This window comes from Naegleria fowleri (genome assembly GCF_008403515.1).
Source record: "Naegleria fowleri strain ATCC 30894 chromosome Unknown tig17, whole genome shotgun sequence".
Taxonomy (NCBI): domain Eukaryota; phylum Heterolobosea; class Eutetramitea; order Acrasida; family Naegleriidae; genus Naegleria; species Naegleria fowleri.
The window spans coordinates 44,726-69,958 of NW_025407949.1; the positions used below are offsets into that span (position 1 = coordinate 44,726).

The following is a 25,233-nucleotide window of genomic DNA, read 5'->3' on the forward strand; positions in this document are numbered from 1 at the left end:
GCAATGTTCGAAAGAATTGATAAGAGTAAACAGAGAAGAAAGAAAGATCTCTCGTCATCCAAAGTGAAAGCGCTTGGCAAGTTAGTGATGTCTTTTGTTATTATTTTCATCATTGGTCTTTCAGTCTTTTGGTACTACTTATCGACGAACAATGTTTATTCATTCGTTTTCATGTCATTCATTGGATATGGTTGTGGTATGGCGATTACAAATATTATTCAATCCAACTCAAAGTTTTCGACCGTTCTGAAGAATTTACTTCCAAACAAGAAGCAATTCAAAATGCTATTAGTGATCTGGCTGAGATGATTAAAAGCTTCAGCACCAACAAAACAAGAAGATAAATTCATTTATAGAAGATGAATGGTTTTGAAAAAGTATAAAAAATCGTTTCATAAGAAAACCTAATGGGTTTTGAACTGAGTCGCTGAATTCGTCACTAAATGAGTTTAGAAACTTGCTTCCCAAGACAACATTGTACATTTTGTTTGATTGGGTCACAGTTGGTGATGCAAAAACTGTGACAGTTCAAAATGAACACAAATTGCTTGATGATTCATATTCTATGAAGCCTTTTGAATGTTTGGTGTCGGCAATAGCTATTGGCAGTTTGGGGGAATGACTTTGTTTTTTCTGTTGTGGGTTTTGAATAAATATGAAACCCATTCTCTTAATGACGAACTGATTTTGAAAAATTCACTTATCGTCACAGTCTCTACATATCAGCATCATCAGTGATTATCATTTAAAATTCGGAATTTGATCCACTTCATCTCTACATGATCATCAATAGTATTCATCATTGAGTGAATGTGATAAAGTACCATCAAGATTTAAATAGATCGACAACCAATACTGGTATTCATCATTTTTCAATGATGATTAGACATGTTGATTTCATTTCTTGCGCTATTACACTATTACTTAACGTTGATAGAACGACAGTTGGTGTCCAAGTTTGGCCAAAACACTCGATTTTCCAATTGCTGCTCGACCTGATGATCCTTTATGCCCACAACTCACATGAGGTGTCTTTCAATAACGTTCATTCTTCTACATTGGAACCTTCTTGGAAGTTGTGGAAGGGCGCTTTCTCTCTCAGTCGCTCCTCCACATATGTGGAAAGACATTTAACACTGCACTGCTGCTGCTTCAACTCGAGAGAAAAAAAAGACCTCGACAGTCGTCATTCCGTATTGTCACACACACTCCACCCGAGAGAGCACACAGCACACACACATTTCAACAACAATAACCACCTTCCTTGATCTTGACAATCATGAATCCATTAGATCCGAACTGGGTGCAAATTCAACATCGATCCTTCTTAAACTGGGTCAACTCCAAATTGAAAAACAGAAACATTCAACTGACAAATCTCGGAGAAGATTTCAAAACGGGTGAAAATTTATTGATTTTATTGTCTGAATTAACCAAAAACGAATATCCACTTGCTTCCATTCGTCCTCAATATCGAATTCAAATGATGAATAATATTGCAGAAGCTTTGAACATCATCACAAAAGATTTGAACATTCCATTGGTCAATATCGACAGCAATGACATTGTCGATGGAAATTTGAAACTTGTCCTTGCAGTGGTGTATGCATTGATTTACAAATTCCAAATTTGTCAAGTATTGGATCAAAAAGATCTTGAAGGAAATAAGCAAAATCCAGAAGCTCTCTTATATATTGAACAATTATTGTTGCAATGGTTAAACTCCACTCTCTATGACAATCAACCTGTGTTGACCAATTTGACTTCTGACTGGACCGATGGTGAACATTTGAAAAAGCTCATCTTGCACTTGACAAATGGTCAATCCACTACTCTTAACGATCCCAATTGGTCTTCATTCGATCCTGTCAAAAAACTCTCTCTCTGTATTGATCAAGCTGAACATGAATTACACATTCCTCGAATTCAAGATGCACAAGATTTGGCAAATTCACCTGATCGATTTAGTATGATTGCATATTTGTCATATTTCAGAATGGTGAAAAGTGAAAATCAACCACAAGCTCAACAACAGCTAGAAAATGTTTCTACTTGTATAATATCTCCTGAAGAGACAAAGCAAGCAACTACAGCTGCTGTCATGCAGACTCCTGTAGTGATTGAGCAGAAGGATGTGAGTGCTTCTTCAGCGCCTCCTTTGGAAGAACTGTCAAATGTCACAACAGATTCGCAACCATCCAGTGTTTCGGCAGTTCATGTTCATCCTCCTCAACAAATGGCTCAATATCAACATCATCAACCAAAACCACCACAACAACCCATAGTCCTCAATCAAATGCCAACTCCTCCATCGTCACAACCCACCAATCTGATGGATACCAGCAGTCACGTGTCACAACACTATTTACCTCAACAACAATTATATCCAAATGTGCAACAAGTTTCCACAACCTCCTCGAGTCAAAGCCCAATCCATGCTCAATTACAACAACAATGGTTACCTTCCATCACTACAATGAATTCAGTTGTTACCAACACCTATCCAAACATGTCATCACATCCCTCTTCCTCTTATTTACCAAATTCAGGAACATGCAACCCAACACAAGGACCTTTCATGACCTCACAACCTCCATTATCTCAATCAACAATCTATCCAATGAACATGAATACCACAACACAAATGTATCATCAGCAAATGATGTCACAGCCAATGATGATGGGAATGCAACCACAGCCACCAATCAATCCTGCAATGTCACCTCAGAATCCTCCTCCTCAGATTATGACCACGACAACGACGACGACGACTGGTAATGTGTTCACGGACATGTTTGGAAATGTCTATTCGACACAATTACCACCTCAAGGAGGTCCATACTTTTAAGTGTCGTTCTTGAAAAGTCAACATTATAAATTCCTTTCATTAGTTCGATGAGGAAATTTAATTAACCGGTTGGATCCAACCACGACGGATTGCTAATTGTTGTAATTGAGAAAAATAAATCCATTTTTTGTCTCTCAAAATGGTATTATCCCAAATGACTTTAAATTCCATGCTCCAGCATGATTATTTTTGAACTTTCAGTCAATCTCAAAATCCTCATTAGATCTATTTAAAATACTTTACAGGATCAAAAAAGGTTCACTAAAGATTGTTGAACAATCCGCAATTTTGGAGCCTTCAAAAAACAACCACCAGGTACACCTCAGGTGTGTCGGCACAATCCTCCAAAACCAATTCACCTCCTCGTCCATGAAAAAAAACAACAAGTCTCATTGACTTTGTCCATCCTTCCATCTTTTCAAATGAAAAGTCTCCACTTGTCACATGCCATTCTTTTTTGGATCTTGTTGATTGCTCTGATCGTGAAGGCTGTACCAATCAACCTTCTCCACCACCGCACCACACTAATCACAACACCAACCAACCAACGTATCACTGCTTCTTCTTCTTCCGAATATACTCCGATCGAGGTTCATTTAGCTTTCACTCAAATTTCCAATCAAATCGTTGTCTCGTTTCATACATTAAATTACAATGAAAAATTGTTGGGATCTCCAATGATTAAATTATCAAAAGATCCAAATTTGATTCGAGAGGTTCAAGTGGCATCGATTGGAAGTGTTGTCACACAATATGGAGAAGTCTCTCATACTGGATATGATTTTAATGTCTTGTTGACGAATTTGGAATATGACACTTTGTATTATTATCAATGCACTTTTAGAAATGGAAATGTGTCAAGTGACATTTATCATTTTCATACAAGAACTGATCCGAATAGACCTGAGAGTTATGAAACAACTGTCATTTCATATGGTGATCAAGGAATTTTAAATAGCTATTATGTCATGGAACGTGTGAAAGAATTCATTTCGAATTTTTACAATTCAAGCAGTAAGAATAAGAACTTGTTTGTTTATCATTTGGGAGATATTTCAGTAAGTACCGTGTCATACCATTGAGAATACATGAATGATTTAAACCACCATTTCGACATGGAAATGTCAAATATTGAACATGTTTTACAAAGTATGCCGATGATTATCCTGGTTTAATTTATCAAGCTGTTTGGTCTTGGTACATGCACAAGATGACACCCATCATGCCATACGTTGCTTATATGGTTCTTCCTGGAAATCATGAAGTAAGTATTCGTTTGAAAGAAAAATGACTTTAAAAGGTCATTCGAAATTTCATTCATACTCTCAGATGGGTCCCTTACATCATCCTTATTATTCCTTTGAATTAGGATTCCAAGCATTGAATCATCGATTTTTCATGCCTCTACGAAACAACTCTGCCTATGGACATAATATGTGGTATTCCTTTGAATACGGACCAATTACATTCATTTCCATTTCAACCGAAACAAATTATCCAAGTAAGTGAATCATTGTTCACCAAATTGTTGAAAATTGTTGAAAATTGATCAAAATTTCACATTGTGGATGAATTTATATGGTTTGTTGTGAAATTACATTTCTGAATTGCTCTCAAAAAAGATAACTTTTTCCCTGAATATGTATTTAAGGGTGATCAATTGGCATGGTTGGAACAAACATTGTCTAACATTGATCGAAAACGTACTCCTTGGATCATTGTCACTGGTCACAGACCTATTTATTCGAGTGCTTTTGGTTATAGCAATTCACATGGAATTCCAGATGGACAAAGTGTTCCAATTCAAAATGCATTTGAGGATTTACTTGTGAAATATCATGTCGATATCATGTTAGTGGGTCATGTGCATGTAAGTGTGTCTCTGTCTTTGGAAATATATTTTCATACATTGACGTTTGACAGTCCTATGAAAGAACATATCCAGTCTACAAGACACAAGTAGAAAGAAAGGATAATTTCCATAATTTGAGATATCCAATTCACATTGTCAATGGAGCTGGTGGTTGCATTGAAGGTAAGCTCAATTTTTTCACACTTTACAATAACATTTCACACGCATCCAATTCTTCATTACAAAAAAGGTCTCACCTGGAGTTTCTCCTATCATTGGGGCATCAACTGGAGTGCTCACATTTACAACAAGGATGAAGGTTACGGAGTGTTAAAAACTTCCTTCAATCCTCAAACAAAAATTCACTCCTTGTCCTTCTCTTTCTATTCCGCTGGAGAAAATCAATTAATTGATTCAGTGACCATCACCAAAGATCAACACGTGTTGTAAATATGAACTTAATCCTCAAAGTAATAATACACTGTATTGTCAATAATGAATATTGAATGGCCGCCTGTATACAAAAAAGTCAATTATTGTTTCATCCATATTCAAAAAATGATTTAACAATTTGTCATTCTATCAATAACTTGTTCCTTGCATGTTCCAACCAGAAATTCCATTATGGACTAGAGTTTCATTTTCCAATATCCACAAGTGACCAAGACAAAAAAAACCACCACAATTCCCTCAAAATCCAACACTTGAATCCTTGTTTTCAACCCCCATTCTGGGATTGATGAATTTCATCAATCAACACCTCTCTCACAATCAGAGTGAATCCACTCGAGTCGGTCACGCGCGTGTTTTTTGTATTCCTTTTTCACCACCACCACAATTATAAAACAAAAAAATGTCCTTCTCTGAAAACAACAACAACAACAACAACAACAACCACTCGTCATCATCATCCAGTGGTAGCAGCAACAGCAGTGATGGTTCAAGTCATACAACAACATCCTCATCCTCCTCCTCTTCGTTGACTAATAACAACTCCTCATCATTCAATCTCTCGGGTGTGAGTTCGGCTTCAAGTTCTTCGTGGGATAAATTTCCACGAAAATCACTCGTTCTCTCCTCATCGTCGTCATCCTCTCAAAAAAAGAAATTGGCCTCTAATATTCCAAAATTGGAAATTTTATTGGAGAAGGGAGAGGGATTGTCGATACGAAAATCATCCAAAGCAACAAGTTCTCCATTTGTAGTGTTGAATTTGTGTCATGATGCGTTTCTTTCACAACGGAGATTGGAATCTTCGAGTGTGAAAAATCAATTAGATCCAGTGTGGAATGAAGTGTTTGAATTTGAGGTTTCTCCGAGTGTGAAAGAAAAGGGTCAGATTGAAGAGATTGTTGCCATACAGGTGTGGCATAAGGGAGTGTTTAATTCTGGAGTTGAAAGTTTCATGTAAGTTGTGTGTTGACAGGAATTATTAATTCATATTCACATGACATTCATAACGAATCATTTATTGACCTTTCACAATTAATTAGGGGAGCTGCCAACATTCCATTAAAAGGTCTTGTCGAAGATCATATCCATCAATACATTCTCGATCTGATTGGTGTTGAAAGAGGTAAAATTCACTTACAAGTCATTCCTCGAAATTTTGGATTCAAATCACCATCTGAACGTGATTCACACTTGAACATGAGCAAACAACAAAATAGTGTTTTCCAACTCACCAAATCAGATATTATGAAAATTAAAGATGCTTCAAGCACTGCCGAAGTTTCACTGGATACTCGAAAGAGAATGAAAAAGATGCAACAATACAAGATTGTGGAGAAATTGCAAAAAGGTGGATTTGGAGTGGTCTATAAAGTGATTGATCTCGAAGATAAGCAATCAACGACAGATAAACCAAATTACAAGGCAATGAAAAAAATCAAATGTGACACTGATCAAGAAGCTAATCAAGCCATTCAAGAAGTTTGGTACATTCGAAATTTGAAACATGAAAATTTGGCATCCTATGATGACATGTTTCTTGAATTTGTCGAAGATGAAAACACAAAAGAACTTTCTTTCAATGTTTGTTTTGTAATGCCTTATTATAAGGATGGAGATTTGGATTCATTGATTATGAAGAGAAGACAACAAAGGAAATTCTTTTCTGTTCATCGATGTATTGGATACATGTTGCAAATTGCAAAGGGAATTGAATTTTTACATTCAAAGAGAATTATTCACAGAGATTTGAAACACAAGGTGAGTGTGACAGTTTTTTTGAATTCTTTTCATTCACACGTATGCATGTTCACATCCTCTTACAATAATTTTTCAATTCTCAATCCAATACTTCTGATTCCTTAATGCTTTCATAATTTACTTGAATTAGAATGTATTTTTAACAGATAGTTACAATACGTTAAAATTGGGAGATTTTGGCTTTTCTCGTTCCCTCAATGAAAAATCTCTCGCTTACACTGTTTTAGGAACTACCAATTACATGGCTCCAGAAATTGCTATCAAATCCTCCGGACAGCAAATTAATGGCTACACCTTCTCCGCAGACATTTGGAGTTTTGGTGTCATGTGTTACGAATTATTGACCTTAAATTGTGGAGTCAAAGGTTTTTCACACTACACCAAAGCTCTCCAAAATTATGAAAAATATATTGAGAAAATTTTGGATGATATGAGAAAGATTTATGGCAAACAGGAAGATGTGGTGCAATTTGTCTTGTCTCTGTTGAAATTAAATCCAGCAGAGAGACCATCTGCAGAGGAATGTGTGGAAAAATTGGAAGAATTTTACAAAAAGTATGCAGAGACAGCATTGGCCACACCCACTGTCAGTGGTGGTGCTGACTCGAATAGTTCAACACCCACTCCTGAACAATAATGAACTAGTGAAAAGAGACTCCATTTTTGAATCTTTTTTTGAGTGATGAGTAAACCAATATTTCAAATACTGTATTTGAAAAGGAGTTCAAGTGTTTCATTGTTGTGGTGGGTTCACATCATTAAGGGTTCTCTCAAACATTCTCGTTCTTGACAAGATATTTTTGGAGTTGTACTATTTTAGAAATATAACATTTCAGAACATCAACATGCCCAAAATACATTCACATGAACAATAATAATTGCAATAACAAAATGAGATCAATCCTCATTCCATCTCTTAAATTTTCCAGTCTTCGTTCAGCATCACTCACACCTTTCACCTCTTCAATACATTCCTCTCGATTTGGAAATTCCACATCTGTGACCAAGCGCAACAACCATCCTTTCCCATTCATCTCCAATCATTCGTCCTTGTCGTCGATCCTCTCCTCTTCGATCCTCTGGTCCTCTCTTGATTTTCACACTTGTTCCAAATCACACGCCTCCAATTCACCACTTCTCACTTTTTACAATTATTCCGTTCGAACTGCGAATGGCGAATGGTTTCATTTGAAAAATTTGAGAGGAAAAGTCACTCTTGTGACTGTGTGCAACATTTCCAATGAAAATTATCGAAAATACTTGTACGATTTGGCTGATTTCAAATATACCATGCAATCCAAAGATTTTGAAATTATGGTTATTCCAAAATTGGATAGTCATCTCAATGAAGAAGTGATTGACAAGGCTTTGCAGAATCATCAATCTCCCATTCAACAATTTCTGGCAGATGAAGCAAAAACCTCTTCTACTCTCACGTCTTCTCTCAAATTACGTGACATTATCATTTGTCGTGGAATTCCCAATTGGTTTGGTTCTTCCGAACAAAATGACATGCAACACACGTCACACATCAACTATGACATGGATTTAGAAGTTTATAATAATGTTTCTTCTGAAATTGGAGATGCCTTAAATTATTTGTGCAACTATGCAGAAGGTTCTTCTAAAACCATTGTCGAAGATTTTGAAAAATTTGTTGTGAATCGAAATGGTCGATTAATCTTTCGTTGTGGAAATACGTATCCATTGGAAGGATTGAGAGATATCATTCGTGGAGAGTTAGAGGGACGTGCGAGTGTCACAGGACAAGAAGGAAAGAGAATGAGTGGTAGTCCTAGTGGAGGTGGTCGTGGTGGTATTTCAAGTATCAATGCATCGGATCAAGATAATATTGTGTGGTAAAAAGAAAATATTGTCACTGCAAGGAGTGTTGGATGGAATTCACAACTAGGAAGAGGGTGGATTGGACATTTGACAAGTGTGTAAATAGTTAACGCGTATCATTCTGTGTGTTCATAAATTAAAAAATTGTTCATTGAGCATGTGGTATTGAAAACATTTTCTAGTCATTCATTTACACCAACTCATCATCAGTTCCATATTCACTACTGTCACCGTCATCGTCGTCGTCACTTTCAGTCCTTGACGATGAGTAACGAGAATGACGTACTTTGGAATGAGGTCCTCTCGAAGATCGAACATGTTCTCTCGAATCTGGAAGAACATGTGTGAAAGTTTCCTTTTGCATTTCAATAATCTTGTCATAGGGAAGAATTGTGGGAAATCGATAACCATCAGTGCCTAAATCATCAGGTATTGGTAAAAACCATTTCCAAATATTTTGGCCTAACACTTGTTTCACATTGGTCAAATATGAGACATTGTAAAAGTTTAAATACTTTAAATGTTCTTGATTCAATTTCTTCTTGGGTGCACGTGCTCTCTTCTCGGAAAGTTGGAAATTTTCGATCGACGTCTGATTCATCAACAATAAATAAGTGTTCCATCCCCAAAACAGATAAATCATACATGACATGGGAACTAAAAAGACATTAAATACCAAGGTCAATAAAAATACAGTGACATCAATATTGCTTGAATCCTTAATGAAGGCCATCACCACGAAAATTGTGACAAAGAAAAAGTGTGTCACAGCCATAACTAGAGAAGTAATATTAGAAATGTCAGCATGTGGTAGTGAAATAATGAAATATTTGAAAGAAAATGGCATCCAACGAATATAAAACCAAGAAAATTGTTTGTTGTGAGAACGAGTAAAGAGATCATGAATCAACAATTTCCCCTTCCTTCCAATGAAAATACAAACCTAAATAAGTTAAAAACAAATAGAAATATTTGTGATTATACAATCCAACGCACTGAAAAGTTGTGACATCAAGTGTTGAGATTGAAATAACATTCAAGAATATATAAAATTTCACAATCACACACATCAACAATAATCGTCATGATGATTAAATACAAATGATATTACAACCATTCATGAAGAAAAAAAAGTTTTCCCCACACACTCCATCCATCCATCTATACAACAACAACAACAACTTACATTATTCACCCAAACACAATAATGATCCATTCTCAGAATCACCTTCTTCTGTACCGATGAAAAGTGAGCTCTCGGAGGAATATTCATTCCCGTCTTGGAACAATATCTTGGTTCTCCATGTTTCTGAGGTTCCAAAGCTAACAATGTTTTAACTTCTTCCTCCGAGAATGAGTCTTGCCAATTGGGTAGAACGACTCCAGGACTTGTTTTCATACATCGGAAATAACTCCATAAAAGCATGGCGAGTTCAAAGAGTCCCCACATTTGATTGAGAACATGTAAAACTCTGGTCATGGAAGAACTTCTTTCGGGATGAAAGAATGGAAAGGCAAATGGTACAATAAACAAGGCACCGACGAGATAGGCTCCACATGAGAGGGCTACCACAACTCCAGGAAGGAGAGAATTTTGACAAACTTTGATACAATTGGAACAGGGAGAATCTTTTGAGGATTTTCTATGGAGAGTTGGTGATGAAGGTCTGTGGTGATGCTGATGGGAACAAGTGCCATTGGTAGGATCGTTTTTACATGATGATGATGATTGAATGGTGTTTGAAAGATCTTGATGATTCGAGGAGGATGGATCGGAATTTTGTCGTGATGGTTGTTGAGTTGAACTTTGCGGAATAAAATTATTATTAGTGTTGTTACTATTCATATTCGATGAATTCATTGAATTTGATTGATTGGTAATGGTGAGGGTGGAAAAACCTCCCAATGAAATGGTTTGATTGGTGTTGAGGAGGGATTTGTCAATCGAAAATTGAAGCATTTTTTAAATTGGGTTCTAACAGGATGTCAAGGACAAAGTGGATAACAAATATAGTTGACAAACATCAAGGTCTCCACAAATTTCTCACACTTCATTGGAAAAAACCACACAAAACTTCAAAACAACAAATTATTGAAAAAGATCACTTCATTATTCAAAAAGTTTACAACTTCATTTCGACGATTTTTTCAACACCCATTGCACTCATGACAATGACATTGAATTCAGCACCTTCGTCGAATGCTGCCTTGATCTTTTCAGCAAGAGTTTTGTCTTCTTCAGTTTCATTTGGCAACTTGAGATCGTCTCTGGTGGAACCATCTTCCAACATGATGGAGACATATTCACCTGAAATGTCAATGACCTGATATTCGTTTCTGGTAACGTTTGGAACTGGCATGTTGTGAGAGGTTGGGCAAACGTCTTCATACTTCTTTCCGGTGAAGATATCAATACCAGTAATGTTGGCCTTGGCATGACCATGCTTACCAGTCTTTGAGGTGGTAACTTCAGTGATCTTGCATGGCTTGTCCTTGATGACGACATATCCTCCCTTCTTCAAGTTACCACTGTTGAGAGTGAGTTTCAAAATGGGATGGTTTCAATGGTGGTGGTGATTGAATTCGAATTGTTCGCAAGGAGAGAAACAACGAGTCGACAGAGTTCATGATGAGAAGGTTCATCGAGTTCAAAGGAAGAGCCACCATCATCATCATGGAAATAGGAAATAATAAACAATAACAGAATGATCAACACTAGAACAACTCAGAGTCATCAAGAACAACTTACGCTTGCATTGGGTAGGTGTGGGATGCACCAGAGGATGCAGATTCGAATGTTTGGTCTTCGTCTGTAATAATTACATGGCAATATCATATTATATATTTCAGAATAATATAATTCATCGAGAGATCATCATATTCACGTAAATTCAGGTAAGCCAACAAGCCTATTTTCAACAAGGACAACATACCAGACATGGTGTATGATTGGAGTTAGGGTATTTTTTTTCAAGAGGACAACTCAGTTGACGAGGGTTGTTTACAACGCCAGCGAAAATTTGGATTGCTCTCGACCACCCAACACAATTTATTTGAAATGCAAAATGGAATGGCGGTTTCAGTCATGTCAATCATGTTTAAATACTATTAATCTTTAAAGGTACTTTCATCCTTATTATTAACACTTGTGGAGGAGGAGTAATACACGGCTTCTCTGTGTTCGACTGTGATGCTCTGTGAATTCGCACCACTTGAATGTTTTTTTTTGCATCCTTCTTCTTCCTCTTTGTTCTGTTGGACACTCTCATCTAAAATCTCTTGGTTATAAATTTGATTCCCTTGGAGAATATCAACTTTTTGGTCATCACTACCTTGACCAGTGCCATTACTTTCTGAGAATGGGAAAAACAAAGCAGCATTGGCTGATCTTGGAGTTGTTTGCAAACACTTCTCCACTTGTTCTTGCTCTTCGACAGTGAGATGTGTCTTTGGAGGGGTCATATCTTTGAATGCAGATGTTTTCTGGATCAATAAATGCAGAATAAAGTTGTACACCTCATTTCGAGCCTCTCGACCCCACACAAAGTCATTGTGTTTGAAACCTTCGATTCTCTTGTGATAGACAAGTGAATACTGTAATTGATCCATGAGAAAACCTTCGACATCTTTTGGATTTGCCAAATAATCTTGTGAACCATAAAAGATTGCGATTGGAACATCTGTAATCTTTTTAAGATCATACTGCTCGACTTTAGGAACCTCTTTCTTACTATTTGCAGGATAGGTAAATGATTGGAATGTTTCTGATTTGATCAATTGACCCCAATGAATGAGATTTTGAAGCGATGTTGGAGATGGTTCATAGCGTGATAAAATTGGAAGGATATCATGATCAATGTTGCAATCTGTCAAAATTGACCAAGCTTCGTTGAAGAGACTTTGCGTGAGTTTTGGAAGAAATGTTCGACTCACTGATGGTGATGCAATTCGGTTCGTTTGGAAATTCGCATTTAACAGGGCATCATTGCACACAGATTTGCAACCATCGTTTTCACGATATGGCAAAAGCAATCGTAGTGTTTTGTAAGATTAAGTGTACGCAATTCAGAGGATTGAATCGTTAAAACGTTGAGCAACACTTAGACAGATACTTACATTGAGTGGCACCAATCTCTCCAATTCCAATGACTTCAAGTGTAGAAAACAAAATGTCAGTATTGAGTCGAGTAACCATGGAAAGGAGCTTACTTGTTTGATGTTTTAAAGAGCACACTGGAGCTAAGGCAATGAATAAATCAATCTTTTTTTGAAGCTCTGGAAAGAGAGACAAGGCAACAAATGCTTGTGTGGTTCCCTGTGAATGACCAATATAGGAAATTTTCTCACTCTTCGTATACTTGAGTACGTATTTGATTTGAGCTGGAAAGTCAAACTTGGCCATTTCACTAAACGAAAACCTCCAAAATTCCTTGTCTGTAAAACTATTCCATGTAATGTGTTTTCGACTAAATTGCACTCCTCGATTGTTTCCAAGCCAAACATCAAATCCAGCATTGGCCAACATGAGCGCAAGACTGTGTTTCTTTCCTCCAATAAGCCATGCTGAGCTCGAATTCAACACACCATGCTGTATGAAAACAACAGGTCTCTTTTGATTTTTTCTTCTCTCCAGCTCATCATCGAGAAGAATTTCATCTGGAAAGTATTTCAAAGAGTCGAGATCACCATGAGGAATTCTATGCATTTGCAAAACATAGCCATCGCTCGTCACTGTTTCATGCTTCTCAATGGGGAACCCTTGTTCCCTCACAAAATCAAAAATGGATTCCTGTTCTTCGTCATGATAAGTGAGCTTGATTTTTGTGTTTTTCTTGTGATAATGCAGCTCATTTTGTTCTTTAAATTTGTGGGGAGCACTCACAATATTTTCATTTACGGTAAATACGAGAGGAGTTTTGGATGGAGGTGATTGTTCGGATGATGAGATAGCCGTAGTATTGACTTGAGAAATGACTTCCCATTCGCCCAAATTGCTTCTTTCGTGTTCCATAGTTGCAAGTGAGGCTGATAATGACATATCTTGCAATGTTTTGGAAATTTGCTCCATTGAATGTTTCTCAATTTCATAATATTTAATTCTCTCATCCACTTCCAATAAGAGAGCAGTAGGCATGTGTTGGTGAATTAGTTTCGCCATACTGTTGTTCTTAGTTTGAGAATAATCTCCAAGCTCTTCTATTGCGACTTGATAGGCCACTCTTCCAAAAGAATCCTTAGCCTTCAAGACTAGATCCAAAATTTCAAAACTTCGATATTCCTCAATTAATATTTTACAAATTTCTAAATTTCCCGATTGAGCACAAATATGGAATGGAGTTCTTCCAATTTTATCTCCGTCAAGAAGAAGTGTTTTAAGCTTCTTTTCATCAACAAGCAATAGAATGTGCTTCAAAATTTCCTCGACACCACTCTTCACTGCTATGTGGATGACATTTTCTTGCATCGCTGTTGTATTGTACAAGTCACATCCCATATCAACTAGAGTTTGAATGGTTTCTAGAGGAGATTTAGACAAAATAGCACAAAAAAGTGCATTGTATTTCTCATCATTCACATCATTAATTCCGATTGTGTTCATAGTATCCAAATTTTTGCTGGAAGAATCTTTGGATGAAAATAGCGAGAGAAAGGAGGATTTTTCTGGACTCTGTGAAACTACAACTTTTTTGATATTGTCAGTCCAATCTGCAACCTTGCTATAATAGTATGCTAAATATTCTGAAGAGACGGACTTTCTGGTTGAATTATTGGAGCTATTGTGGTCATTGGAGCTTTGTCCAAGAGAGGATCTATGTTGTTGAGGGCTTGATGGCCTTGATTTAGGTTTTGTCACATCTTTCAGAATATGAAAATCGTCTCTCAAAATTGAAAGTACTGTCTGTACAACTTGATGATTTCCGGTTTGACATGCCACATGAAGAATATTATCTTCGTTTCTAGAGGCCTTCACCAGGAGAAGTTTTCGAATGGTAGAGTCCGATATGTACGGATTTTTATAGACCAAATAATTGATCATTGCTAAATCTGCTCTTCTTACAGCAATATGCAAAATCGAGCATTTTCCTAAATTTAAATAACTTGTTTTCTTTTCAATCAAAATATTTTCTATCCATACATCGTACGCGGAGTGTACTGAATTGGGTTCCTTGAGATTCATTGTTACATTTTTGTGGATGGAGGAGTGATTATTGTTACTCGTGTTGTTATTATTGTTGATCGATGAGGATGATGATTTTTCTAAAACAAGCCGTTTTCGATTCAGAATATGATCCAACCATTCCACCTGTCCTTGTTTTACTGCATTATTAATAGCCAACGCAAACCGATGATCATCATCAAGATCCATCACGGGTGGTGTAGTCTTTCCACTTTCCAAAGACAGCAGCATGTTGATGGAAGCAATACTCGCAACGTCTGATCGTAGTTTCTATTTTTTATAATGAAAATGCAAATTTGAAGGTTGCAAGATTTGAAATCATCATCATTCAATCTCTCTCGAGGTTTTGATTTGAAAGGTTGATGGACTCTTTTTTTGATTTGGAGGATCATTGAAACAATTTTCAAAGGTTGTTAAATTGGACCATAATTGTTGTTTTGCAGCAGAAGATTCATCCAAAGTTCCTTCTGTTCAACCATTTCCTGGAATCTTCTATTGATGACGGAGGCCGGGAGCGTTTTTCACTTGGCAGGCGCATTTCAACATAAATTCCTTGTCAAAAACAATTGTCTCATCTTTTGCCATACAACTTGTCGGTCTTGTTTTTCAAGCCATCCAATAAGGCAAATTGAAGAACACACAACCATATTGTCTTGCAGCTGCTAATATTCAATCTTTATCATTCATGAATTCAACATGAATTCAACGCATCTTTGTCATTCAAGTGCCAGGATACATCTGGAGCTCTGCCAGTTTCGTCTCCACAACAATGATCGACACTCAAACAAAAGCCTTTGGCCACACCCTAAAAAATGCCTCCTCGCAAGAACAGCAAGAGAAAGAAGGTCATTCCTCAGGCTCAGGCTGTCGAGTCTTCGTCTTCATCCGAAGATGAGAGGGAGCAGCAGCCGGCACAACAACAACCTTCATCGGCATCATCCATATCGGGCATGGAGGATGAGAAGGAACAAAAATCGAGTACGGAGGTGCCAATAACAACAACAAGTCAAGACGATTCATCATCATCATCCTCATCGTTAACGATACAAATGAATACATTGAATGGAGAAACGGGAAATCATCGTGATGAGAATGGTGGAAAACTATCTGCTATGATCTCTGAAGAGAAGAAACAGCAACATCAACATATCGGATTGAATGGCACAGACGGAAACGACATTAATTTATTGAACAACAGTAGCAATAATGTTACATTATTATCACCATCAGAGTATATGAAACTTATCAAGGATCATTTTATAACTTCGTGGAACAAGAATTACTCTCCCTTCAAATGGGCTTTTCATCTAAAATCAAAAAACAAGAATAATCCAGATTTTGAAAACCAAGTGATTGGTAGGTAGTTGTTTTGAAAAGTACTTCTCAATTAACGTGTTGACGTCCATATCTTGAATGTCATCGGATCACAATGGTACGGATTACATGTCATCTCGATAATATAGAATGTTTTTTAAATATTACGCTAAGAAACGTTTCACCAAGTGAAATATTCTTCAAATATTTAAATCATGCTCTAATGACGGAATTAATTTCTTTTGATATTTTCACCAAGGCATTATATGATTTGATGGTTGACAATGAAACGGAATTACGAAAAAGCTACGAAACAAGCAATAACAAGAGAATTACAAATGTTTGGAATAAGCCAACAACATGGTTTGAGCTGCTCAAACTCTTTGAATACCATGTACCTCTTGCATTGGATAAATTTGGCTCTTTGGACGCATCTAACAACAACACATCTCAAGCTGATTTTGGAGGATCATCATCTGTAGACCATCAAGGAGGTATATCGCCAAACCATGACGATGACGAAGATAATTTTTTGGAAATGGACAACAAGAAACGAAAACGAGAGTATTCTCATCCTAATGTCATTATCGATTTTATCGATAATGAAGAAATGAACAACCCTAAGCGTAGAAAATTCATCATTTCAAGCACGAAAGAGGATGTTTCTACTTTATACTACACAGCGCGAGTTATCATTCGATGCTTAATCATTATTTTACGGTATTTAACGTACTCTCTTGCTCAAACCAAACTATTTCCCGAATCTACCATGACAAATGTGTTTGGAAATATGACGACCAAAGATCCCTATGTCATACTCAACTGTGAAAAGTCAATTCAAATTTTGATTACTCAATTAGGGAATGCAAATTTTAGGACATTTCTTTTACTGAATAAGTATGAAGAAAAGCACCTGTGGGCTACATTTACCCAAGTACTGCACAAAGAAGTAATTCCTATTATATCCCATGTTAAAGGAAAACATAACGAAAACACCAAACTAGAGAGCCACTTGCTGCATTTATGGGGAGCTATTAATCAATTCCTTATCTTTTTACTGACCGTAGAAAAATCTGTTCCATATCAAGCGATTGAATTTAAAGAGTTGCAACATTCGCGACCATCCAAATCTCTTCAGTCCACTCTCAATGAAAAAACATGTTTTGTGGCCTCTCTCCTGATTGAAGATGAGATTTCAACAAAAATAATCACACGTACCAATATTCATCAAACATTCACTAGATTTGAAAACTCACGAATTTTGAAGGAGAGAAGTTTTGTAAATTACTTTCTTGATATTCTGTACACTGCTCTGGACAAGATCTATGATTTCTCTCAAGTACCCATGTCTGACCACAAACCTGGCTTTATTGTGGCCGAAAAATCTCATAAGATGCTTATCAGGAAGAGCTTTATAACATCAAAATTCCCTCTCCTGCTCAAGATTTGGAACGAAACATATTGTAATGAAAAAGATTTTTACGACCAATTTTTTGCATGTGCAAGTATCAGGAATTTGCACGCCAACTATTCCTCCAATGATATTGATATTTTAAGCGATACCAAATACAACAACATAGAGAAGGCTTTATTCATGATTTCTAAATTTCCCTGGCTAAATGACAAGACCAATCAATACGTACTGACAGAACTTATCAATTCATGCCTCTATTTAAAGCTAGTCTCTCGACAGAGTATAACTGAGCTCATACCGCAGTGTACAAGCGATGTCGTGTTAGATTTTGAGAACAATGCCGAAGAAATTCAACAAAACAAGTTTTCCAACTTCCCTGACATGAGATACATTGCAATCATGTTCAAGTGTCCTAGATTACAAGCGCCCCTAATTATTAACGATTTTGTTGAAAATTCATCAAAAGATTTCATTTCAGAAATTGACTTTCTGATTAGCCATACACATTTTCTAGATTTCATTCAATTACATGGTTATATGCCACAAGTGATGGAAAAGGTATTCCAATCGATGAAAAATATTTGGAACAACATCGATGAAAATGATATAGATGGCAGTAACAGAGATGAAAAAATTCAAACGAACTTTGCACTTGGATTTTCAGCACTGTATATCATTTTGGAAAGATTTGAGTTTAAGAAAATCAAAGAAAATAAGGACGTCTTTTTCGAAATGATGGAACGATACTTTGGGGAAGATTCACCTCTGATACATGTAAAGGAGTGGTTCAAAAACTGGTTCGAGGATCGACTCGATTCAGACAATCAATCAGACATCCAAGAAATAGGAGACAAGATTTTTCAAGAATTATTGAATTTAGATTTGCAAGCTCAAGCAGAACAAGCTAGTTATGACATGGCTGGTTTAGCCAAAATTCGAAAGGAATATTCCCCAGCACATTTACTTCGAGTGTCGTCCTATATCGCACAACAATGCTTTCTTTGGTACATGGCTCAACCAGAAGAGCTAGGAAAGAGAATTATACCAATAATCTCAACATTTATTGAACAATTTGGTTATCACACCGAAATTGGTTTTGCTTCTGGAATTCTCTTCACAGTGAATCAAGTATTCTCCTCTATGGAAAAAGCCAGTGATTCTGTTTACACATTCGTTGATGTCCTCTATACGACCTTCAAAGATTTAGAAAAGGTGAAAGGAAGCACCATTGGTTTCAACATTTCCAGTGTCATCCTTCACAATATTTTCGTCGATTCTGTCCATACCTACTATCAAAATAATAAGGAGCCAGGAAAAAAGAAAGTTCCAGCAGTTATCTTTAACTACAATAATCCATCTCTACAATCATTACTCACCGAATGTTACTTGATCACAGGACAAAATGTGGAATGGCAAGTTGCCATGACACCACTTCTGCTCCTGGATGCAACTCCAGCCAACAGTAATTCCATCGACTACAGGAAAGGTGAACAGGAAACTGTACTTCTTCCCAAGGCAAAAACTTTTGGCAGCTCAAGTGTTGGTGTTACTTCTTCGTCGTCTTCTGCTGTTTTGCAGACTTGGGTACAACAGGAATTTGAAAATATTTATCGAAGTTTAACCATTGGTGGTAGCTTGACATCACTCAACACGATTGGTCTTATGAAACCTTCCATGTTTGATTCATTTTTCACACTACGACGAGCGTATCGATCCATGGGATGTCTCAATTTCCTTAAATTCATGATTGATCAAATTTATGAATGTCTTTTAAAGGAGGAACAAGAACCATTTGACGGATTTAGAGTGACAGAAGCAGCAGCATTTATGTTCTACATTAGTGCTGGGGAAGATGGAGTTGAAACATTACTTCAGAAGGCATCAACATCTCCAGAAGGATTGTTTGAGTTTTTACTGGCACACCATGCCGAACAAACAAAACAATTCTTTGAAAATGGAACATTTATTTATTCGAGACAACGAAGTGGTTCTTCCATTCAAGGCATTTCAAATGTGGAATATTTGTCCATGTTAAGTTCTCTGCTGGCATATTTTACAGTGTTTGTTTTGAGCTTGCGAGAACAGTTTGTTCCAACATCAATACGAGCAGATTGTAGGCGGATTGACAAGCTTGTGCAAAAATTCATTCAACATCTCATTGAGGAACATGCTGACAAGGTTGTGCACGAAGATAAGCATCACATGACACATTTTACATTATGTTTTATGGAACAAATTTCCAAAATACCAGAATTGACTCACCAAACTCAACAAGTTCTTATGGAGAGTCCAAGTTGCTTCCCTAAATTTTGTAAGATTATCAATCGGACAAGAAAAGAAGCATCACAGTCGTTCTTGTTCAGTTTCGGAAGGCGGGCTGGCTTTTCGAACGAGTTGGTTGTTAGTTTTTTGAAAGAAACAACGAATTAGATCTAATTCTCTCTTATAAAATCAAATAATAATTTATTATTGAAAATTGTTTTTGCAAAGTACATGGTTTTCAAATGATTTCTGCTGCTATTGCTGATCAAAGTTCAAACTTTTCAATTTTTCCAAATCTCCATCGTTAAGTGCTTGAGGGCGATGATTTCGAGAAACAGGTCGTGCGTTGTTTTCAATAATAACGCTTTGATTGGTAGTGAATAATTGATCGTAATAGCAAATCATTATTTCCGTGGCATATGTCAAAGGTCCATTATCTTGAAGTGCCAATAAAGGATTAGGGCTGTTAGATCTAATAATATTTGGACCAAAAACAATTGCCAAATTATGTGCATTCATCATGTTTTCTTCAGAAAGGGTTTGAAGATAATACAAGAGAGAAAATAATTCCTTTGCTAATTCAAAATGATATTGAGGCAACTTGGCAATAATGATCTTTAACCTTTCAATAATGATTGACGTAGAACTTCCAGCCTCTGTTGTGTTTGTAATCATTACACGTTTTTTTCCAAAAAAATGTAATATTACATAAATGGTGTAACCAAGATATGTTCCAATGAATTGTTCATATTAATTAACGATCAGCTAGTTGTAAAAAATAGTCATCTACTAACCTTTCACAGCATTAATAATTTCATCATATATTGAATACTTGAAAAGAGGATCAGGTAACTCACGGAAGAAGAGCTTAATCAAACTTGAAAGAACGTGGCAATCGACATGGTGCAAATCCACATTCGAGCCATGATTCAATAAAATCTTGAGTTGATTAACAGTAGCTTGGTTTCCACTAATTCTGAAAATACCTCGTGTGTCTGCATGATGGTTTCTCATAAAGTCCATACATTTCTTGATTGGAGTTGGAACTAGATTTCCAATACAATCCTTTCGATTGGTCATTACGTCTTCAAGTGGAACTCCAAAGAGAGCATATTGATTACTCTTAATATTATTTTGCATGATATCGTATGCAACTGTGGTTGGTGGTAATGGGAGAGTCTCTTCTGGAATATCTTTGTAAATGTCTTGAATAGAATCTACGAGATGAAGTTTTTTCCAGAATTTTTCACTCACAAATGGAGAGAAACATTTCATAATGACCTTAATCATCATGGTTGGATGAAGAATGTACAAAGACTTGAGATTCTTCTTGTATTTTCTAGTAATGGTTCTATAAACGTTTAACATCCATGAAAATCCGGGGCGAGCTTGTGATGTCGAGTTACTCACACACCATATCATGACATAGTCATTTTCTACGACCTTGTCCAACTTGGCAATCATGTAAAGGAGAGTTCTTTCCAAGTCTTCTTTTCTAATCTTCTCTTCAGAGAAGATGACAACTGGACGTCCTTGTGGATCGGTGTGTCTGCATGTGAGGACGTTCATGGCTTCTAAATCTCTGACATCCTCTTGTTTGGCTTTCTCAAGTAATTCCAAGTATCGTTCAGAGTCTTGATACTTTTTGTCTTCCTTTGATGTGACAGAAGATGATGTGAGTGTGTTACTGCTGCTATTATTGCTGCTCGATGAATGATTGATAATTTCGGTTTTGATCGCCTCTTCAATTTTTGGCAATCTGTTCAAAACATTGATCAAGTCTTTACAGTTTTGATTGTTCTTTTCAAGAATAGTCTTTTCATGAGTCTTGATCAACATTTGAACGTTCATTGCATCTTGAATGAGTTTGTCGTCGTTTGAAATGACCTTGCTCTTCACTTTTTCAGGTACTTGTTTTTCCATAGCTTCCAATTTCATTTCGCAGTCAAGAGTTGCACATTCCACAAGGAATTTTTTGGCTTTCTCAATGTATTCATTGATGAGAGGATTAAGAGGGATCATGAAGGTTTCCTTTGCTCCAAATTCGAATCCGTTTGCGATTTGTTGAATCACTTTTGATATCAAGACCAAGTTTCTTCGTTGTTTGGAATGAATCTTGACTTCTGTTGGTAATATTTCTCTTGACTCTGGATAAACAATGGTTGGATTAAACAGTCTTAGGAAAACAAAGCTAGCAATGAGAGTTTCAGCATTTTCGACTCGATACTTGTCACGACACATTTCATAAATAACTTTGCAAATGTATCGGATATTGAAAGGCATAGATTCTAAGGCTTCACGAGACAACATTCGATCTAAAAAGTATCTACAAAACAGATTCAGATTTTCCAAATTTTCTTCTACTCGCATCTCATGATTAGGTTTTCCTTCAAAGTTTGTATTTTCCAAGGATGGCAAATCAGTGTCTGACTCCATTCTGGCATTGGATTCGAATTTGTTCGGATCAATTTCTAAATCAAGAGCCTCGTCGAGGAGAACCTTTTTCATTGGTTCTAAAAGAATGCTCTTCAAATAATCGACACCTTCCGACTTCACAATATTGTCCATTATTTTAGTGGCAATTGTGTTCCCTCTCATGATCACCAAACCGCTTCCAGTCGGAGTGGTAGATGTATCTGTTCCTCTTTCAAATTCAATTCCAATTAACACCTTGTTCATAAAACACAAGGTAGAGAGTGCGTTTGCAAGTTGATATAGTGCTGATGCCATCTCGTCCAATTCTGAAGAATTCAAAAGTCGTTGTGAATAAAGGGCAGAAAGGAGGCTATCATCATTTGTGAACAAATGCGTCAATGGATGTTATTGTTGGTTCCGAAAATTGTGTATCATGACAGAAAATGACACGTTAAAAGTGACAAGAAAAATTTGATTATTCACGCAAGTGAGAAAGTCATCACAAAAGTTACAGTGCAATAGTTATTAAATTGGTCATTGTTTCATTTCAATTTCCATAGTCATCCACAATAATTTCATTCATCATCATTGAAATGTTTCATCCGTTACAACACCAAAACGATGAAAAATTTTACCAACCTTGGACTCGTCGTAATGACCTGAGCAAATTGATCGTAATCCAGAGCTGTCTTCACCATGGTGGATACCAACCGATGTGTATGAGCACCCAAATTATCTTGAGAGGGTAAAACCGGCAATGAAGGTCTTCCCATAGTGGTGGTGGTGTTGGTGTTGTTGGTGGAGGTTGTGGGCGAAGAGCTCGGATGATGATGGCCAGCAACAAGTGTGGATCCACCGCTCCCAGGCAAAGGTCTTATCGTTGTTCGTGATCGCGAATGAACTCCACTGGTACTGCCATTATTGTTTGTGGGGGTAGTAGGAAGGACCTTGTACGAAGAAGCCTTTGCGGGTGGTTCTTGTTGTTGTGGTGGTGATGAAGCTGAAGATGAATCACTCATATTTTTTTTAAAAATCATGACAAGGAACTCGTGTTGGCCTTTTTTTGCGACCCAAAGAGTGTGAGAATCAAAAAGACCACCAAATGTTTGAATATCAGGCACTCACTCAGCGAAGAGAGAAGAAGTCTTTTTACAAGGACACCATGTTCTTAAATGACAAGAAATGTATGATATGTATATATGTATTCAACGAATTTAATAAATGACACCTGCCATTGTCGTGCCAAAAGGATGTCAAGCCTTACTCGACACAATCAAGCCTTACCACATTTTTACCGCTTAAACACTACAATCCATGTTTGAAAACACCTTAAATTGTGACAAGTGCATGCTTTGAAGACCAAACCATCCACAAAAAAAACAATGCAAGCACTTTCAATCACTTGCGATCCATTAGACACTTCAGGTTTGTTGCACCACATGTTGCAGAATGTTTCAAAAGAGACTGTACGTGCATGTTCCAAGGAAAACCTAGAGTTTTTGGCCAGAATTTTCAAATTACAATTCTCTTCAGATGATGATGATGAGGATGTTGAGGCTTTGGTGGATTCTTTTTTTGAGAGAGGTTACTGTAGAGATGCATCTAGCACTTTGGAGGACGGTTCAACATCAACAACAAGCACGTTAACATACACCCAAGAACTGGAAAAGGTTATTGAGGCTCAACAAGATATCCTTGAAACAGAAGATATAATTGCCTCTGTCAGTGGTTGCGATTTACCCTGTAAACGAAGCCGATGAGGAGACTGTTTATGTTGTTTCAAATATTCTCCAGCATGCTACGAGCCCTGTTTCAGTTCGTCCCTCCATGCGCTTTTACAAGCAGAAGAATTCTCTCGCTGGCCAATTGTGATCAAGAGACTAAAAATTTATTGAGGTATATGTACACCGAATCCAGTTGGGATTCTAACTAAGGACACAAGGTCCTTAGTCTTCAATCTTGTCAGAGTAGTAGTATTTGTGGCATCTGCCAACGAAGAGGGCTAACAGTACTTGGATTTCAGGCCAATTCTTTTCAATTGCTGGGACGTGCCTTATCGCATCACTATCTGGAGGTAGGAAACCGGAGTGATGGACGTAGAAAATGGACGATGTGGATTAAACCACGAATTCGAATCTGTGATTGTACATGGTTGGGAAATCAAAGAAGAGATCTTCATTTCACAGAAGTATCTCGCAGGGTCAAGCTTCTGACATTCATGTATGTAGTGGTGGAGATTGGACTCGACTTCACAGTCTGGGCAATAGGAGCCTGTGAAGTGTCTAATATGAGAGTCGGTAATATTTCTCCAGACTGCATACTTGTAATTTGGTGAGATTTTCGCTTTCAAGAATCTAATATTGAGGGATTTTCGATGAACATGATCAATGAGGTTGGGATTGTCATCTAATTTTGTTGTCATTTCCTTGTGGTGAAAGGTCCGTGTCATTTCTCTTTGATTGAAAATGATGATATCTGTTTTGGTAAGAAGTCGTTGTTTACCAAAGAGTTGTCTGATGTCGAAAATTGTGGGTTGTGAGAGACTTTGTCTGGCTAGAGCGTCGACCTTAATATTCTCAGGGTCCTTATGTCCCTTTACTTTCTTTAGAGAAATTTGAAGACTTCTAGCTCTAATAATTTTCTGAAATTCTCGATAGAAGAGGAATCGTCCTCGATAGTTCTTTTTGAGAGCTTGGATTGCAACTTGACTGTCTGTATGGATTGTTGTTTTGGAGCGGTTCGGTAGAAGATGAATAGAAGTAAGGATGGATGCGAGTTCAGCAATGTTGTGTGAATATCCATCATGAATTCTGAGAGAGTGTGAGTGTAATTGTTTTGGAGTGTGACTGTGGTCGTAAATGTTGATTCCCATTCCAGATTTCCCATTCTGTCGG

At 37.0% G+C, this 25,233-nt stretch overlaps 11 protein-coding genes across 11 annotated transcripts; 6 read left to right on the forward strand and 5 right to left on the reverse strand.

The window, feature by feature from the left end:
• Positions 1–1,279: 1,279 nt before the first annotated feature.
• On the forward strand, positions 1,280–2,848 carry FDP41_013071 (uncharacterized protein; the record flags this gene model as incomplete). The annotated part of the gene is made up of 1 exon (XM_044703661.1): positions 1,280–2,848. One exon carries the CDS (start codon positions 1,280–1,282, stop codon positions 2,846–2,848), a length of 1,569 nt encoding a protein of 522 aa, XP_044565301.1.
• A 422-nt stretch (positions 2,849–3,270) lies between these two features.
• Positions 3,271–5,150, forward strand: FDP41_013072 (uncharacterized protein; the record flags this gene model as incomplete). Its single annotated transcript, XM_044703662.1, has 6 exons — positions 3,271–3,906; positions 3,999–4,112; positions 4,178–4,349; positions 4,471–4,718; positions 4,772–4,883; positions 4,951–5,150. The coding sequence occupies 6 exons, from the start codon at positions 3,271–3,273 to the stop codon at positions 5,148–5,150; spliced, it is 1,482 nt and encodes a 493-aa protein (XP_044565302.1).
• Positions 5,151–5,553: 403 nt separating this feature from the next.
• On the forward strand, positions 5,554–7,548 carry FDP41_013073 (uncharacterized protein; the record flags this gene model as incomplete). The annotated part of the gene is made up of 3 exons (XM_044703663.1): positions 5,554–6,107; positions 6,194–6,911; positions 7,042–7,548. 3 exons carry the CDS (start codon positions 5,554–5,556, stop codon positions 7,546–7,548), a joined length of 1,779 nt encoding a protein of 592 aa, XP_044565303.1.
• Positions 7,549–7,802: 254 nt separating this feature from the next.
• FDP41_013074 (uncharacterized protein) lies at positions 7,803–8,774 on the forward strand (the record flags this gene model as incomplete). The annotated part of the gene is made up of 1 exon (XM_044703664.1): positions 7,803–8,774. The coding sequence occupies one exon, from the start codon at positions 7,803–7,805 to the stop codon at positions 8,772–8,774; it is 972 nt and encodes a 323-aa protein (XP_044565304.1).
• Positions 8,775–8,946: 172 nt separating this feature from the next.
• Positions 8,947–10,716, reverse strand: FDP41_013075 (uncharacterized protein; the record flags this gene model as incomplete). The annotated part of the gene is made up of 3 exons (XM_044703665.1): positions 8,947–9,533; positions 9,700–9,751; positions 9,943–10,716. The coding sequence occupies 3 exons, from the start codon at positions 10,714–10,716 to the stop codon at positions 8,947–8,949; spliced, it is 1,413 nt and encodes a 470-aa protein (XP_044565305.1).
• Positions 10,717–10,879: 163 nt separating this feature from the next.
• On the reverse strand, positions 10,880–11,696 carry FDP41_013076 (uncharacterized protein; the record flags this gene model as incomplete). Its single annotated transcript, XM_044703666.1, has 3 exons — positions 10,880–11,285; positions 11,506–11,566; positions 11,690–11,696. The coding sequence occupies 3 exons, from the start codon at positions 11,694–11,696 to the stop codon at positions 10,880–10,882; spliced, it is 474 nt and encodes a 157-aa protein (XP_044565306.1).
• Positions 11,697–11,864: 168 nt separating this feature from the next.
• Positions 11,865–15,165, reverse strand: FDP41_013077 (uncharacterized protein; the record flags this gene model as incomplete). Its single annotated transcript, XM_044703667.1, has 2 exons — positions 11,865–12,688; positions 12,873–15,165. 2 exons carry the CDS (start codon positions 15,163–15,165, stop codon positions 11,865–11,867), a joined length of 3,117 nt encoding a protein of 1,038 aa, XP_044565307.1.
• A 581-nt stretch (positions 15,166–15,746) lies between these two features.
• FDP41_013078 (uncharacterized protein) lies at positions 15,747–20,092 on the forward strand (the record flags this gene model as incomplete). Its single annotated transcript, XM_044703668.1, has 2 exons — positions 15,747–16,290; positions 16,398–20,092. The coding sequence occupies 2 exons, from the start codon at positions 15,747–15,749 to the stop codon at positions 20,090–20,092; spliced, it is 4,239 nt and encodes a 1,412-aa protein (XP_044565308.1).
• Positions 20,093–20,179: 87 nt separating this feature from the next.
• FDP41_013079 (uncharacterized protein) lies at positions 20,180–23,358 on the reverse strand (the record flags this gene model as incomplete). Its single annotated transcript, XM_044703669.1, has 3 exons — positions 20,180–20,580; positions 20,719–22,709; positions 22,979–23,358. 3 exons carry the CDS (start codon positions 23,356–23,358, stop codon positions 20,180–20,182), a joined length of 2,772 nt encoding a protein of 923 aa, XP_044565309.1.
• A 363-nt stretch (positions 23,359–23,721) lies between these two features.
• FDP41_013080 (uncharacterized protein) lies at positions 23,722–24,099 on the forward strand (the record flags this gene model as incomplete). Its single annotated transcript, XM_044703671.1, has 1 exon — positions 23,722–24,099. One exon carries the CDS (start codon positions 23,722–23,724, stop codon positions 24,097–24,099), a length of 378 nt encoding a protein of 125 aa, XP_044565310.1.
• A 293-nt stretch (positions 24,100–24,392) lies between these two features.
• On the reverse strand, positions 24,393–25,211 carry FDP41_013081 (uncharacterized protein; the record flags this gene model as incomplete). Its single annotated transcript, XM_044703672.1, has 1 exon — positions 24,393–25,211. The coding sequence occupies one exon, from the start codon at positions 25,209–25,211 to the stop codon at positions 24,393–24,395; it is 819 nt and encodes a 272-aa protein (XP_044565311.1).
• Positions 25,212–25,233: the final 22 nt, after the last annotated feature.